This window comes from Panthera leo, chromosome C1 (genome assembly GCF_018350215.1).
Source record: "Panthera leo isolate Ple1 chromosome C1, P.leo_Ple1_pat1.1, whole genome shotgun sequence".
Classification (NCBI taxonomy): domain Eukaryota; kingdom Metazoa; phylum Chordata; class Mammalia; order Carnivora; family Felidae; genus Panthera; species Panthera leo.
The window spans coordinates 106181770-106198731 of NC_056686.1; the positions used below are offsets into that span (position 1 = coordinate 106181770).

A 16962-nucleotide genomic window follows, 5' to 3' on the forward strand; every position below is an offset into this window, starting at 1 on the left:
GGTGCACCCATGAGCTGGCTCCTTAGCCATCGGCCTCCCAGTGGAGTGCACTTCAGATGATTCCCCAGGGGTGGCTGCTACTTTGCATGTTAGCTTTGCAGCTTTCTGGCTGGCCTGACCCCAGCTGAGAGCTGCCACAAGTTCACCATTAGATTTGAATTTGTAGTTTCTTGTTATGGAAACAGGCTTTTAATAAGAGTCAGAAAAACTGGGCTCACATCCTGACTCTTTCATCAATGAGCTGTGGGGCTTTGGCTAGTCACTTTGCGTATGTGTTCCTTAGTTATTTCATGTGCAAAACAGCTGAGAGTGGGAAGGAATAAGGAGTGCATTGGTCCTGTTCGGCTGTCAGTCCTGGCTCTAAGATGTGACCAACATGGTCTTGGCAGTGCATCCGGAGTCTGGGAGGGGTACCCATTCCTCCACACTAATCAGCAGCATGAACTCATGGAGTTGCTCTGGAATCTGGCATTTCCAACATGCCTCCCTCTGGACCACAACCCTGTGGTCTTCCTTTTCTGCCAGTTTTCATCTCCTACAATTATGACCAGAAATGAAACGAAATCAATGAAAGCTCAGTTTCTCACCAGGTCCCAAGAGACCATTTGTAGGGAGTGCATGGGATGAGAGTAGATCTCAGATCAAGGTCCAAGCTATGAGGGGGTGGAGGGGATAGAGCTCCTGGGTAGGGGTGAGGTGGCACTGAGCTGGCACAGTTGGCACCAGGTTAATTGGATCCCTAGTCGGGATAGGATGTGTGTCAGTTCTCCTAGCATAGAGCATGGTCCAGCACCTTACTCAGGGCTTAGTGGAAAAGTGCTGAGTTGGGATCAGGACAGCAGAACCGCAAGACTGAGTGCTCCTGGATGTGAGCCTGCCTTGGGCTTGGATGCTTGCTTCTTCTTGACTGGTGGTGAAGCAGCCATACTGCCACTGATCCCTGGGTGTGGAGTAGGCATGTCCTGGGCTCCTACAGTGGGCCTGATGGTCCTCTGAGTGCTCTCTATAAGAATTGGGGGACCCCAGCTAGTGGACTGGCCTGCACGTGGCAGGGTGGGCTCTCATAGATCAGCTCTATTCGGAGGGTTTAGTGAAAGAAAGCCAGCACCTGGGCAGGGGCAGGGGGGCGGCAAGTGACTGACTGAACAACATATACAGGGAATGCTAGATGGGGGTATAGGAAGTAGTAAAGGGTTTTCTATTGGAGTCCTCCCTGGTGCAGAACACTTTAGGACAGGTGACTCCAAATGCCCCTGCATTTGAGCTGTACTTGAGCTGCCATTGAGCTGGTCATTGGAGGCCCTCTAGTCAGGGATCTGAGTCTTAGGAATGGAGCTCTGATATTGTTTCTGCAATGCAGGGAGGTGGAAAAGGAGAGGAAATGAAAAAGGATGGCAAGAATAGAGAGATGAGGAGACAGAAGGAGGGGAGAGAAGAAGTGAGAAAGGCAGCTCGTCATCCCTGGGGCAGCTGTAGAGAGTCAGGGGCACCTAGGCCATGGAGGGTCTGTGTGCCTGTGACCACTGGCCTACTCAGATTTGCCCAGCCGGCGCCTCATCCCATGTCATGCTGCCATATCAGACATCATGCCACCCATATGGGTCTCCAAACAGAACCACTGTTGCTGTTGGGGAGATGTCTGCCATTTTCCAGAGAAGCCATTCCTTAGGGTAGAGAGTCAATCATCCCACATGGACATAAAATCCCACATCTAGAATTCACACAAATCTCTCAAGTTTGTCAGCATTTGGGACCAATTCAACAAACATTCACTGAACATCATCACTACATGTAAGTTACCTTGCGTGGTGCTGGGAATAATAGAAAGCCAAGGAACTTAGGATCTGGTGGTGGTGGTGGTGGTGTATTTGTATAAACAGGACAAACACATAAAATAGATGTGGTGAAGCTGGAACATGCTAGATGGCTACAATGGCCCCTGAGCTACAGATATGAAGGGTTTACAGAGGAAAACAGTATATATCTACCTCTAGGTTTGTCAACAGCTAGAACTGACGGGAAAGAGAGATAGAAGTTTGTAGTGGGGGACCCCTGCTCCACACTGAACAATGCTAATGTGCTCCTGGGCTCACAGGAGACAGACAAACGCAAGCTGGACATTTCAGTGCTGACATGAAGGTATCTGAAGGCACAGCCAAGAATAACTTCTCAGCTGTGAGAAGTGTCAGAGCCTGGGCTAGAGGCTCAGGAAAACAGAGGGGGCATTTATTTATTTATTTATTTGTAATATGAAATTTATTGTCAAATTGGTTTCCATACAACACCTAGTGCTCATCCCAACAGGTGCCCTCTTCAATGCCCATCACCGGCTTTCCCCTCCCTCCCACCCCCCATCAACCCTCAGTTTATTCTCAGTTTTTAAGAGTCTCTCATGGTTTGCCTCCTTCCCTCTCTGTAACTTTTTTTTCCCCTTCCCCTCCCCCATGGTCTTCTGTTAAGTTTCTCAGGATCCACGTAAGAGTGAAAACATATGGTATCTGTCTTTCTCTGTATGACTTCTTTCACTTAGCATAACACTACAGTTCTATCCACATTGCTACAAAAGGCCATATTTCATTCTTTCTCATTGCCAAGTAGTATTCCATTGTGTATATAAACCACAACTTCTTTATTCATCAGTTGATGGACATTTAGGCTCTTTCTATAATTTGGGTATTGTTCAAAGTGCTGCTATAAACAGAGGGGCGATTTAAATCTCTTTTCTGGTAGACTTTGGTTGGGATGACTTAAGTATTATTCTGTGGAGAGATAGAGGGATATGTGATTTGATTGAATCATATGATTCTTTCTTTGCAATCTGTTTCTCCTTCCTAGCCCTGGAACACTTTGGAACTGGGGCCAAAGCACTATCCAGCTACCCAAACCTAGGCTCTAGGGCAGAGCCCACAATGGACAAACCTTGTGTCCTTGGGTTAGTTACTTGCTCTCTGTTCCTACATCCACATTTGTTGACCCTGGAGCCAAACAGGGAAAGTGTGAGTGTCTGTAGACACCTGGTGGCAGTTTGAAGGCATTAAAGTCAGTATTATCAGAGCAAAGCCCTGTAGGTTGCTCAGGTGTGTCTCAGGTGCCCCCAAACACTTCCTGGGTTTGAAGTCTAAGTTATTCAATTTGAGGGGTTCATCCTGGGAAGATGGGACTATTTTCTAAGTCAAGTTTGTCTAGAAATCCATCCTTGTTACGAGCACAAATGTTCAGATTTGGTTTAATTTTTACTATTCCTACAATCTGCAATGATTTCCTTTCTTAGTTCCATAGATTTAATTCCAGAGGTAAAATGCTTGTGGATCTAGGACTAACAAAGAGTGTAAAAGGTAGCTGAAGTTTTATCATGCTTACCAAGTGTCTTTCACAGTCCCACTATTATCCCCTTTATAGATGAAAAAACTGAGGCAGAGAGAAGTGATATAACTTACCCAACCAAGTCACAGAGCTAGGGAAAGAGACAGGGTTTGAACCCAGACTGTCTTAACTTCACAATCTCTACTTAAAAGAATTTTTTTGAGTTTATTTATTTTTGAGAGAGAGAGAGATTGAGAGAGCATGAGCTGGGGAGGGGCAGAAAGAGAGAGAGGGAGACACAGAATCTGAAGCAGGCTCCAGACTCTGAGCTGTCAGCACAGATCCTGACATGGCTCGAACCCACGAACCATGAGATCATGACCTGAGCCAAAGTCGTACATTCAACCAACTGAGCCACCCAGGTGCCCCCATAATCTCTACTTTTAACTTTTAATAAACAATTGTTGACTGAATGATATATATGTTTATTACTTGAGGAACTCTGGGGGTAGAGTTGTATATTTACTATCAAGTACTGCCCTTTGTCAGGGTTTCTTATAGTGATTTTTTGGAATGTTTTAAAATTATTAAAATTTTTTTTAACGTTTTATTTATATTTGAGGGAGACAGAGCATGAGCGGGGAAGGGACAGAGAGAGATGGAGATACAATCCGAAGCAGGCTCCAGACTCCGGGCTGTCAGCACAGAACCCAATGCGGGGCTCGAACTCGCAAACTGTGAGATCATGACCTGAGCTGAAGTCGGATGTTTAACTGACTGAGCCACCCAGGCGCCCCTAAAATCACCTTTTTTATTCAAGTGTAATTAACATAGTGTTATATTACTCTCAGGTGAACAGTATATATTTTTCAACAATTCTGTACGTTACTCAGTGCTAATCACAGAAAGTGTACTCTTAATCCCCTTTATCAATGTTACCCATTCCCCACCGACCTCCCCTCTGGCAACCATACGTTTGTTTTCTGTATATGGGTCTGTTTTTTTGTTTGTCTCTTTTTTTTTCTTTGTTCATTTGTTTCCCAAATTCCACATGTAAGTGAAATCATGATATTTGTCTTCCGCTGACTGACTTATGTCACTTAGCATTGTACTCTCTAGCTCTATCCATGTTGTTGCGAAAAGCATGATCTCGTTCTAAGGTTGAATAATATTCCATTGTATATATACACCACATCTTCTTTATCCATTCATCTATGGATGGATACTTAGGTTTGTTCCATATTTTGGCTATTGTAAATAATGCTACAATAAATATTGGGGTGCATATATCTTTACAAATTAGTGTCTTCATTTTCTTTAACTTTTTTGAGGAATCTCCATACTGTTTTCTAAAGTGGCTGCACCAGCTTGCATTCTCACCAACAATGCACATTGTTGTGATTCCTTCGCATCCTTGCCAACATATGTTATTTCTTGCGCTTTTGACTGTATCCATTCTGACAGGTATAAAGTGATATCTCATTGTGGTTTTGCATTTCTCTGATGTGGAACATCTTTTCATGTATCTGTTGGCCATCTGTATGTCTTCGTTGGAAAAAAGTCTATTCAGGTCCTCTGTCCGTTTTTTACTTGGATTTTCTTTTTTTTGGTGTAGAGTTGCTTAAGTCCTTTATATATTTTGGATATTAACCTCTTACCAGATATATCATTTGCAAACATCTTCTTCCATTTAGTAGCTTGCCTTCTTGGTCTTTTGATGGTTTCCTTCACTGTGCAGAAGCTTTTTATTTTGGTGTAGTCCCAGTAGTTTAATTTTGCTTTTGTTTCCCTTGCCTTAGGAGACATATGTAGAAAAATATTTCTATGGTCGATGTCAAAGAAACTACTGCCTATGTTTTCTTCTGGGATTTTTATGGTTTCAGGCCTCACATTTAGGTTAATAACCCATTTGAGTTTAGTTTTGTGCATGGTGTAAGAAAGTGGTCCAGTTTCATTCTTTTGCATGTTGCTGTCCAGTTTTCCCAACACCATTTGTTGAAGAGACTGTCTTTTCTGCATTGTATATTGTTTTTGTAGTTCTTTTAAAGGTGTAGACAACCTATGAAGGGTTACAGTAACTCACTGATGTGAATTTATTCATTAGATGTTTTCACTGCTTAGTGAATGGAGGTTCTAGAAGGGGCTAAGAGGAATTGTTTGGTTCTTCAAAGGCATTTCAATAAAGAGTGTTCCCCCCGCCCCCGCTCTTGTTCTGAACAGGATTAAAAATTAAACCTTAAACCAAAAATACAGTAGTGAAAATGCCACCTTTTTTTCTGATAGTGGTTAGATTATAGGCAGTGGCTCTAGGTCTGCTAGCTAGGGCTCGCTCATACTAGACCTCAGAATTAGTCATATTTGCCACCCAGTGGCAACCTTGGGGTGGGGCACACATCCCTGCACAAGTATAGGTCCTGTTATGGCCTGGAGCACCTGTAGTTCCCAAACAGAAGCAGGGCAGACATGAGCCAATTGTTCTTACAAAAATTTTCCAACCAGTCCCTCTACCGTCTCAGGGGTAAAGAGAAAAAAAGGGTGGAAAGAGACCAGGAGTGGGGAAAAGGTGCTCACATCCAGAAGAAACCTTAAATATCAGATTGCACAGATACATTGCATCATTGTACAGGTGCCACAGAATTCCAGGGAGGGGAAAGGATTTTGATAAGTGACTGTTGCAAGCTTGTGAGGGAGATGAGCCAGGACACCAGACATCCTGACTTGGGTCCAGAGCTCCATGTACATCTCACTATGCTGTTCTCCTCCAGAAAGAGGGAGCAGTGGGAGTAGGAAGGGGAAGGAGGACAGTAGCAGTGAAGCCAGAGTAGGTGGGCCCAGTAAACAGAGCATAGGGTGACCCCTTTAGCACTTTGGAGCATCAGTTGTTGGAGTCAAGCCCTCTCTGTCCTGCTGATCTCCTTACATCCTTCACATCTCACCAAGAGTCAGAGCAAGAAGGACTATTTGAGATCACCCACTTTAATACTAGGGTTCTCCAAAGAAACAACAGAAATACACTATGTATAGTGTATATATTTTTTATATGGGACTGGCTCATATGATTATGGCAAGTTCAAAATCTGCATTGTGAACCAGCAGGCAGGAGACCCATGGGAGCCAATAGTGGAGATGGAGTCTAAAGGCAATCTGGTGGAGAATTCCCTCTTGTTCAGGGCAGTGGGTCTTTTTCTTCTGTTCAGACCTTCAACTGATTGGATGAGATGCACCTCACTCAGTTCATTCATTTAAATATTAATTTCATCCAGGGAGCCTGAGTGACTCTTAAGTCTCTGACTTTGGCTCGGGTCACGATCTCACTGCTTGTGAGTTCAAGCCCAGTGTCCTGATCTGTGCCATCAGCTCAGAGCCTGGAGCCTGCTTCAGATTCTGTGTCTCTGTCTCTCTGCTCCTCTCCCACTCCCACTCTGTCTCTCTCTCTCAAAAATAAACATTAAAATTTTTTAAAAATATTAATTTCATCCAAAAACACCCTGTAAGTTGACACATAACAGTAATTATTACACGTATTCCCTTGATTGTCCTTGTTGGGCTGGTCATTTTCCCTGATATTAGTTATTTGAGTATCCCTTTCATGATTTTTTGCAATATCTCTGTATTATTTATTTAATATTTTCTTTAAAACAATGTTTACTCCCTTTTTATAACATGGATGGAGCTAGAGAACATAATGCTAAGTGAAATATGTCAGTCAGAGAAAGACAAATACTATATTATTTCACTCATGTGGAATTTAAGAAACAAGTAAGGGGAAAAAAATAAGAGAGAGACAAAGCAAGAAACAGACTTAATAGAGAACAAAGTGATGGTTACCAGAGGGGATGGGGAGGGGGTGGAGGGATGCGGGAACTAGGTGATGAGGCTTAAGGAGTGCACTTGTGATGAGCACTGGGTGATGTATGGAAATGTGGAATCACTAATTTACACCTGAAGCTAATATAACATTGTTAACTAATGAATTAAAATAAACACTTAAAAAAATAAAGCTACTAAGCAGGACCGTTCCATTGCCAGAGGTAGTACGTACCCCTTTATTTATGCCTGGATTTATTTCATCTCTAAGATCATAAAAATAAAATCAGATTTTGTAAACACACACAAACATACACACATCTTAGCCTTATACTAAAATTCTATTTGAGACAAATGGTGTTAGTTGCACTAGTTGCAGTTTTTTCTAGCACGGGTAAGAATAACTCAAACACTATTAAAAGTGCACGTAGCACCTACAAGCCCCCCATTTTGCATACGTCTTTTGGGAAGGAGCATACCAACCAGGGCTTCAGGGAAGGCGCCGAGGCTCCCACCGGCCACCAGGAGGCGCCAGCGCCCGCCGTCCCAGAGGCCCCAGGTGCTCGACCGCAAGCGGAGGCGCGCGGCCGGGCTGGGAAAGGCGGGGGCGTCACCCGCGGTGGCGGGGGGAGGGGGTGGTGCTGCCGGGGGCCCGAGCCGAGTCCCTGCCCGCGGAGGTAAGGGCGGGGCTGCACGAGGGCCCTCCGGGAGGCGCGTGGGGGTGGCGCCCGGAGCCGGCCGGGCGCGGGTCCTGGCCGGGGCGCGCGGGGGGTCGAGGGCTGCGCTTCCGGGCAAGAACGGTCTGTCTTCCGCCCCCTCAGTCGGGAAGGGCGGTGGGAGCGCAGGGGCCTGGGAGGCGGTCCCGGGGCAGCGGCCTCGGGTTCTTAGCTGCTTAGAACGAAGTGGAGACCCCCGGCCGGCTTGGGGAGCACCATCGGGTTGCTGCGGACCCTCACATTTTGTGGGTGCTCCGTGGTGCTGTCACGCTGTCCAGCGCGTGTGCGCGAACGCTCCCAAAGCCTCCTGTGCGCACCTTGTCCTGATGTCACCTATTAATATTCTAATGTGAATGGCTTCGCTGATTTACTTAATTGGAAGCATTTGTTTATTTTAAAAAAATGACTTTATTTTTATCTATATTCTTTTTCTAGACAGAATGAGCCAGTGTGCCAGAAGGGCAGGGGCAGATGAAGAGAGAGAGAGAATCCCAAGCAGGCTCCACAGACTCTTGGCTCGATCCTATGACCCTGGGACCATGACGAGCAGAAATCAAGTCAGGTGCCCCTATTTGTTTATTTTTATTTTTTTAGGTGTTTATTTTTGAGAGAGCATGCAAGCAGAGAGGGGCAGAGGGAGAGAGAGAGGGAGACACAGGATCAAAGCAGTCTCCAGGCTCTGTATATGGGGCTAGAACCCACAAACTGTGAGATCATGACCTGGGTGGAGGTCAGATGCCTGACTGTACCACCCAGGCGCTCCTGTTTATGTTTATGTTTATTTTTAAATTTATTTGTTTTAAATAGGCTCCACATCCAGTGTGGGGCTTGAGCTCACAACCCTGAGGTCAAGAGTCCCAGGCTCTATGTGTGGACTGAGGCAGCTGGGCGCCTCTTGAAAACATTTATTTTGAAAGGAAACTTTCTTTATGTATAGAATGGTGACAACCATGCCAGCATCAAAAGATTGATTAATGAAATAATGCCAGAAGTGCATGGTGTTACTGTTATTACTGTAGGTGGAAAAGGAGTTCTAGGAAACACTGTTACATGTTCAGAGACGATTTTAATTCTCTTCCAGGAGCTTTGGGAAACTCCTTGACTTCCACTCTATTCTTCCTCCTGTTTATGTGTAGTGTGTCAGTCCTCACTTCTGAAGGGAGAGGTTCCCGGCAATTCCATTCACCAATAAATAGAGTTGCCAGCAGGTGGCCCCAGAGCACCATGGGTGTATTTGCACTTTTAGGTCCTAACATCTGTCTCACACTCTGGTACAGGATGTGGGGGTGGGGGTATAGGGTTGAATGAAGCTATGGGTAGGAGCCCCTGGCTTAAGGGAGAATATAAATGATTTATTATTCTGGTCTTTTTCTTTCACAAGGTTTTGGCCTGTATTAGATTCATTCATATAGTCATTCAACAGATATTTATTGAATGCCTACTCTGTTCCAAATGCTATTCAGAGACTTGATGTGCATCAGTGAATTAGAACAAAGGTCCTTGCCCTCACGGAGCTTACATTCTAGCCAGCAGCAATAAGGATAATGAGTAAATAAATTATATAGTTTGTTAGAAGCATTGTGAAAAAGAAAAGTATAAACCTGAGTGTGTGGGGATGTGGGGGTTGGGGTGGGCAGTTCGGAGGATGGCTAATAGGCCTCATTAGGAAAGCAAAATTTGAGCAAAGTTTCAAAAGAAATGAAATTAGCCAAGCAAGAGCTGGGGAAAGAGTGTTCTAGAGACTATGAAAAATTTGCAGCAGTTACATTAGGTACCCTTTTATAGATGACGTAACTGAGGCTCAGAGAAGTGAAATGACTTGTTTAAGGTCTTATGGGAGGTTACCGGCAAAGTTGGCATAGCTTTACCACCTCATTCCTAGCCCCATGTTCATGTACTGGATCATGTTCCACTCTGTGTTTGCCAGGTGATGGCACCTTCTTGTAAAGCTGCCACTACACAGCCTGCTTAAGAGTGACTCAGGTGAGCTGGCGTATTTCCCCCGTTGGGTAATACTAACACTGCCCGTGGTCTTTTTTTTTTTTTTTAACGTAACGAGTAAATATTTCTTTTGCTGAGTGCTGTGGAGGCAAGAAACGAGCATAGCCCCTGCACCTAAGGGACCAATAATCTATCCGTAAACATTTGGATCTTTGTTTCTTTGATCTACTTTCCCTACTTCCCCTAAACAAGTCCACTGATGATCTCTACCTACAGCTTGGAGTTGAATCAGTCCTCAAACTTGGTCACCCATCGTTGGTTTCTAGGTTCCTGGACTCTCCCTAGATTCGTTTTGCTGCCAGTTGGTACACAGTGCCCCTGTGTATCCCCAGGTCACTCCTTCTACTCTGTGTCGGACCCATCTATGAGACAAGGCTTATGCTTTGTCTCCTAGGCTTTGGTTAGATGCCCCACCTGGATCCATTCTTCATTCCCCTTAGAACCGTCTCTGTCACCTATATTCACAATTGTTGAGATCTCTCCACTTGATTGGACACTCTGTATCTTCCTCCTTGGAAACTGTGCTCCTTGGGCATTCTGCTTGGTCTCCTTTAGCTGCCTTTTTGTGCCAGTCACCTCTCTCAGCCTCTGGCCCTGAGAACTCAGGACATGTACTGAGTTGCCTTCCTGGCCACATTTGCTGAGAGGAGATTGTGGTACCTGGTGTTAAAGTCCTGGGTTATGGTGCCTGTGAAGCAGCAGAGAAGGACAGAAAGCTGTATTTAGGTAGTTGACAGCTATTATTTTAGAGGGGAGATGAACTTGGTAAGCTTGCAGTGGATAAGAATGAGGAAGCCTGGTGTTGAAGGATGGGTAGAATTAATAGGTGTAGGGGAGAGAACAGTGTGGGGGTGAACTTGGGGTGTTGTGGGATAATGCGAGATTAGCCTGAGTAGAACAGAGAGGGTGTGTTTGGGAGTGCTGTGGGAAGCTTGTAGATAGGCAGGGCGGGGTTGGAGCAGGGCCTGGAACACCAGGTCAAGAAGTTTGCATTACAGAATCTTAAACTGTTCTTAAATAAAGCTCCTGGGAAGCTGGCAGAAAGACATTAAGGACAACATGTCATTAGGACCTGTATATCCACCTGCCTATCTTTGAGCATCTCAAATTTACTACATTCCTGAATGCTCCATATAAAAGAGATTCCCTTGGTTATTTTGTCATAGTGTCCTGTTTCTTTTTTTTTTTTTTTATTAAAAACATTTTTTTTTTAACGTTTATTTATTTTTGAGAGGGGCAGGAAGAGAGAGACAGAGGATCTGAAGCAGGCTCTGCACTGTGAGCACAAAGCCCGATACGGGGCTCAAACTTACAAACCATGAGATCATGATTTGAGCCGAAATCAAGAGTCAGCAGCTTAACTGACTGAGCCACCCAGGTGCCCCCATGGTATCCTTTTTGTTTCTGTTTGCTTGTTTATTCTCAGTTTCCTCTAGAGTGTCCTAAAATTGCTGCCAAATGGCAAGGACTCCGTCTGGTTCTCTGTTGTATCCCTAGAATGCAACACAGTAGCTACTAAACGCTCTTGAAATATTTGTTGACTGAATGAACAGTGTAAACTAAATATCTGTTTCTCTGTGCTTTACCTTCTGGTTACTTGACTTCTGTTAGTGCTAACACCATGTGTCTGGCCTGCACAGTAGAGATCTTGGAGTCAACCTTGATGTGGACATGAACACAGAAACTGCTCCTGAAGTTTACATGGGCTGTACTCCTGCTGAGGCCTTGTTTTATACTCTGTTATGACAAGATAACACAACGTACCCTGTTGGGTTTTAGATGTGAAGGCTGAAAACATCGAATGTAAACATCGAGAGAAAAGGAGTTAGAAATCGTTGGGAAGCAGGGCTGCTGGCAAATTGCAAATTAGATATTTCTAACTATGATATTAACTATGCTGATCTTTTCCAAGGGGCAGAATTACATAGTGGTTAATAATAGTATTAATAATAGTATTAGTTGTTAATAATCATGTTAGATTGCCGGGCTCAGATCCTGGTTCTGCTGCTTACTAGCTGTGTGTCTTTGGGAAAGGGGCTTAAGCTCTCTCTGGCTCTGTTTTCTGATCTGCAAAATACAGGTAAGAATAATATCTCACAGAATTATTGTGACAAATTTCTTAGAGCAGTGCTAGCGTGTAGTAAATGATCAACAAGAGATAGGTACTATGAGCTATTATTATTCAATGGGCCATTGAGATAACTTATGTTCTATTGCTATTTTGAACTGTTGATCTGAAATAGGCAGCCACATTTCCTCAGGGAATGACCTTTGCAAAATGTGACCAAGGATGTAGTGAAGGGAGGTTGGGATTTGCTGAGGATGGAGTTTCTGCAGGAGAGGTGGTGGCCATAGAGAGAGGTACCAGGTCTGGATGCGATTGTTTCAGATAGAATGTGCACATGAACTCCCTGACACAATGAAGGATGTGCCACCACTCAGCTCTCTATGTGCGGAGCTGCACAGAAATCTAAAAGAACTCTGCTTCTCCTCTGGTTTTGCTTTGTAGGGGGAGAAGGCAGCCGTGTCTGAAGGCAGGCCGATGATGACCGTGGTGGTTGGTGCTTGCCCAAGCCCTCCTTTACACTCTTATCCTTCCTTCCTCACTGTGACTCTGTCTCTGCTCAGTCAGCACAACCGGAAGTTTCATTCCAGGAGCGCTGGTGGTGCAGAGGTAGGACCAGAGGGTTTTGAGATTTTACCAAACTTTTTTTTTTTTTGGAAATACAAAATTTTATTTTATATTATTATTTTTTAATATGAAATTTATTGTCAAATTGGTTTCCATACAACACCCAGTACTCATCCCAACAGGTGCCCTCCTCAATGCCCATCACCGACTTTCGCCTCCCTCCCACCCCCCCATCAACCCTCAGTTTATTCTCAGTTTTTATGAGTCTCTTATGGTTTGGTTCCCTCCCTCTCTAACTTTTTTTTTCCCTTCCCCTCCCCCATGGTCTTCTGTTAAGTTTCTCAGGATCCACATAAGAGTGAAAACATATGGTATCTGTTTTTCTCTGTGTGACTTATTTCACTTAGCATAACACTTTCCAGTTCCATCCATGTTGCTACAAAAGGCCATATTTCATTCTTTCTCCTTGCCAAGTAGTATTCCATTGTGTATATAAACCAGAATTTACCAAACTTTTTTTACCCATAAAAAGTGCCTTTCTTCCCCTGTGCCCCACCATTTCAGGCACTTAGTATTCTCACCACCTCCCTCTGACAAACAGAGCAACAGTGGGTTTGATAATCAATTATTTTATACTTTAGAGTGATTTTTCTTTTACTGAATTTTGAGATACTGGGAAGTGAAACATTTTAGAGCTACAGAAGCAATGGTGGCAGATCTGTGCGGTATTGACGAAGTCTTTCCTGGACCTTCTGGGCTTCCCACAGGTGTCCCCTGGGGCCTGTCAGTCCAAACCAAGGGGCCAGCAGGTGCAGACGTTCATTCTTCCCTTCTAAATGCCAAAGGCAGCTAGCAGGTGTGAGACGATGGTATGGGACAGAACCTGTGTTTTCTTCTATCTCGCTTCTGTCTAGAATAGAAAAAAGATCACCTGAACACAAATGGAGGGGAGTTTGGAGAAGAAATAAAGAGTAGGATATAGTGTGTGAGACTTAGCTCTTCCTTTGCCCAGACTGAGTGTGAGGGATGGTGATTTTTTGTGTGTCAGAAAGGGATTGATGTATTTTCTGAATAAGGCCTTGATCAGCATGGCTGGCCGTCTTTATAGCACATTCTGTCTCTGTAAGTGAATGTTTCCAATATCAATGAACAGTCCACTTTGCAGGTGTGGGCACGCCAGAGCTGAGAGGACATGGGCCTCCCTGTCTTAGTGTCTCCACGGGAACTTTGTGCCCTATAGGGAGGCGCTCTGGTGCTCTGAAGGCATGTCTTGGCATAAATATTGGAGAAACTCAGCCTCCCAAGTTTGCCTTAGCCTAAAAGTGGCCTGAGAGGGCATTTGTGGGAGTCTAGTGACCCCTGTCCCCTTCCTGGGTTCTTGCCTGTCTTCCTCTTCACCACCCTGGTCCAGTCACTTTTCCAATTCTATCTCCAGGAGGATTTAAGTCTTGCATATTGATTTTCCGCTGTTGTATGGGTCCATTCTGGACTCTAAATCACACGTTTCTTCTTAGGTGGGCCCCTGTCTCCATTCGTTCCTTAGCACTTCCCTAGAGCGGTTTTCAGGGTCATGGTTGTTTCCTAGTCTGTCAGCTCTTTACCTGCAGTGTTCTGGGATCGCTCTGCCTGCTCCCTCAGGTCCTTTCAGTCACTCAGCATTGACCCCATTTCCTGACTGAGCATCTGGGCTTCGACTTTGTGATGATTTCCTTCAGCGTCCCCTCCTCCTTGGTGTGCTCGGCAGCTTCATGTCTAACACACCACGTCTCCAGTTCTCTGCTTATTGGTTTGCTGGTAGGACCCACCACTCCTCTTTAATTGAAGCTAGAGTTTTGGATCATGGAATTATACCCTTAGAATTTCAGTGGGATTTGTGAGGTAACTATCTCCTCATCTGACTGAAACCGGGCTTTTCCTGAATGACCCTGCTGTCCAGCTGTTCCCGTGGGTGTACCCCTCTCTCTCCACTGTGCGTGGCCTGGGCTTTCTGCTCCTTGTGTGGCTTCTTTCAACAGCCACACCTCCACTCATACACATACACTCTGCCCTCTTACCATCCTCATTTTTGGCTCAAGTAATCTTCTTGCCCTATAACCATATTCAATGAGAATGTTGGCACCTCTCTCTTGCCTCCCTGGCTTTTGTCATCATTCTGGAAAACTTCCACATTGGTGACACATCTGAATCCTTTGTTTCTTGTACCCCATCGATTCCCACCTCCACTCAGCTTCAGCCACCCATTGAAATGGCCACACCTCAGACCTTGTCACCACCCATAATTGTTCCATCTCTGAAGCCATGAACCGTGAAGTTCCAATTATTGATCTCAAAGCACAGCTTTCTTTTTTAAAAACATTTATTTATTTGTTGTGAGAGAGAGCATGCATATGCGCGCACACACACACACACACACACACACACACACACACACACACACAAATGCGGGAGGGGCAGAGAGAGACAATCCCAAGCAGGCCCTGCGCTGTCAGCACAGAGCCCAATGTGGGGCTCAGTTCTCACAAACTGTGAGATCGTGACCTGAGCTGAAATTGAGTCCGAGACTTAACTGACTGCGCCACCCAGGTGCCCCTCACAGCACAGCTTTCTAGCTGTGACTCTCAGGTTCCCACTAAGCCTGTTCTTAAAAAGTGGTCTGTATTTTTATTTTGAGCAATTGCATGCTTGCCTCCTAGAATTGATACTAATAAGCATTATGTCATATTTGCTTCAAGTCTTATTCAATGAAAAAAACAATAAAGGTACACTTAAGTCTTTCCTGGGGATCTCCTCCCAGTTTTTTTTTTTTAAACATTTATTTATTTTTGAGACAGAGCACATGAACAGGGGAGGGTCAGAGAAAGAGGGAGACACAGAATCCGAAACAGGCTCCAGGCTCCGAGCTGTCAGCACAGAGCCCAATGCGGGGCTCGAACCCACGGACCGCGAGATCATGACCTGAGCCGAAGTCGGACGCCCAACCAACTGAGCCACCCAGGCGCCCCTCCTCCCAGCTTCTAATATGCCCTCCTCCTCAGAAACAACCATCTCATGAATTGAGTGAATGTGTGTGTATATGTATAAAATGTAATATTGTTTTTTGTTCCTGTACATAAGTCGCAACTTGATTTTCACTCAATGTTGTGTTTTTGAAAAATCTACAGATACATAACAAATAGTCCATTCCTTCTGAGTGTTCCATAGCATCCCAGTGTAAGAATAGAGTGCGATTTATTTGTCCATTTTCCAACTTCATCAGCACAAAGAGTGCTGCATTAACACCCTTGTAAATAGCTTCCTGCACAGGACAGTCAGTGCGGCGCTGTGGCTGTACGGGACCTCTGTGTGCATCTGAAAGGCTTCCTCTTTGCATGGACCTAGTCCTCTGAGCATACAGCTTGGAAAACAGAAGGGCCTGAGTGAAGAGAAGAGTTCTTGGGTGGATGTAGCTTTGTGTTCAGGATGCATGGATTGTTAAGGGTGTATGGATTGAGTTTCTTGGACTTGCTCCCTCTGGGCACCTCTGGACAGGGGACAGATCACATAGCCATCTTTGGTGCCATGAGTTAAGAACAAAAACTTTAGAGGGGTGCCTGGGTGGCTCAGTTAAGCATATGACTCTTGATTTTGGCTCAGGTCATGATCTCACAGTTCGTGGGTTTGAGCCCCATGTTGGGCTCTGCACTGACAGCATGGAGCCTGCTTGGGATTCTCCCTCTCTCTCTTTCAAAATAAATAAATAAACATTAAAGAAAAAGAACAGAAACTTTATAGAGTCACACTGTTCTGGTTTAGATGTTAGCTTTTGTAGATTCTCAGCACCTGGATCCTCAGCTGGTTAAGTGTACGACTCTTGTTTTTTGCTCAGGTCGTGATCTTGAGGTTCAGGAGTTCAAGCCCCACATTGGGCTCTGTGCTGACAGCACAGAGTCTGCTTGGGATTCTATTTCTTTCTTCCTGTCTTCTGCCTCTCCTGCACTCATGCACTCTCTCTCTCTCTTTCTCTCTCAAGATAAATAAAAATGTGCTAGCTATTGTGACTGTAGCAAACTACTTAATCTCTGTGCTCATCAGTAAATTGGGAATATGGAATTCTTCTCTCGTGGGTTATATAGTAAGGGTTATCAAGAGGATTATATATAGTGGCTTTTAGCATATAGTAAGTTTTACATAAATGTTGGATATTCCTTTAAGGTATAACAGCAGGAATACAGCTGTTGGTTGGGAGGGTATGCACTTTTTAAATACACCTGTTCGTTATCCCGTCTCTATTTTTTAAATCTTTATTTTATATCTAGCCTGGATCCCTAATCACACTTTTGAGACTGTGGGCCTCTGTCATGTTATAGTGCATTGGGATTGTTCTTGGCAATGGGAAAACATCCCAAAGAGGAGCAGACAAGTCACCCAGGCCACTCCCCAAAGTGGGCAGAAGGAAAGGATTGGATTAAGGGTGCAGTAAGAGTGGCCCCCTCCTGCCAGGCATGATGACCCTCCTTATCTAGA

General features: G+C 44.7%; 1 protein-coding gene across 1 annotated transcript in view; it reads right to left on the reverse strand.

Moving 5' to 3' along the window:
• Window positions 1-830: 830 nt before the first annotated feature.
• Window positions 831-16962, reverse strand: part of HRNR (hornerin) — a 34388-nt gene continuing 18256 nt past the window's right edge. Inside the window, exons 4-5 of the mRNA XM_042948647.1 lie at window positions 7590-8088; window positions 831-1003 (exon numbers count right to left, since the gene is read on the reverse strand). Of these exons, the coding sequence (XP_042804581.1) occupies window positions 831-1003; window positions 7590-8088 (672 nt within the window). The remainder of the gene's footprint in view (window positions 1004-7589; window positions 8089-16962) is intronic.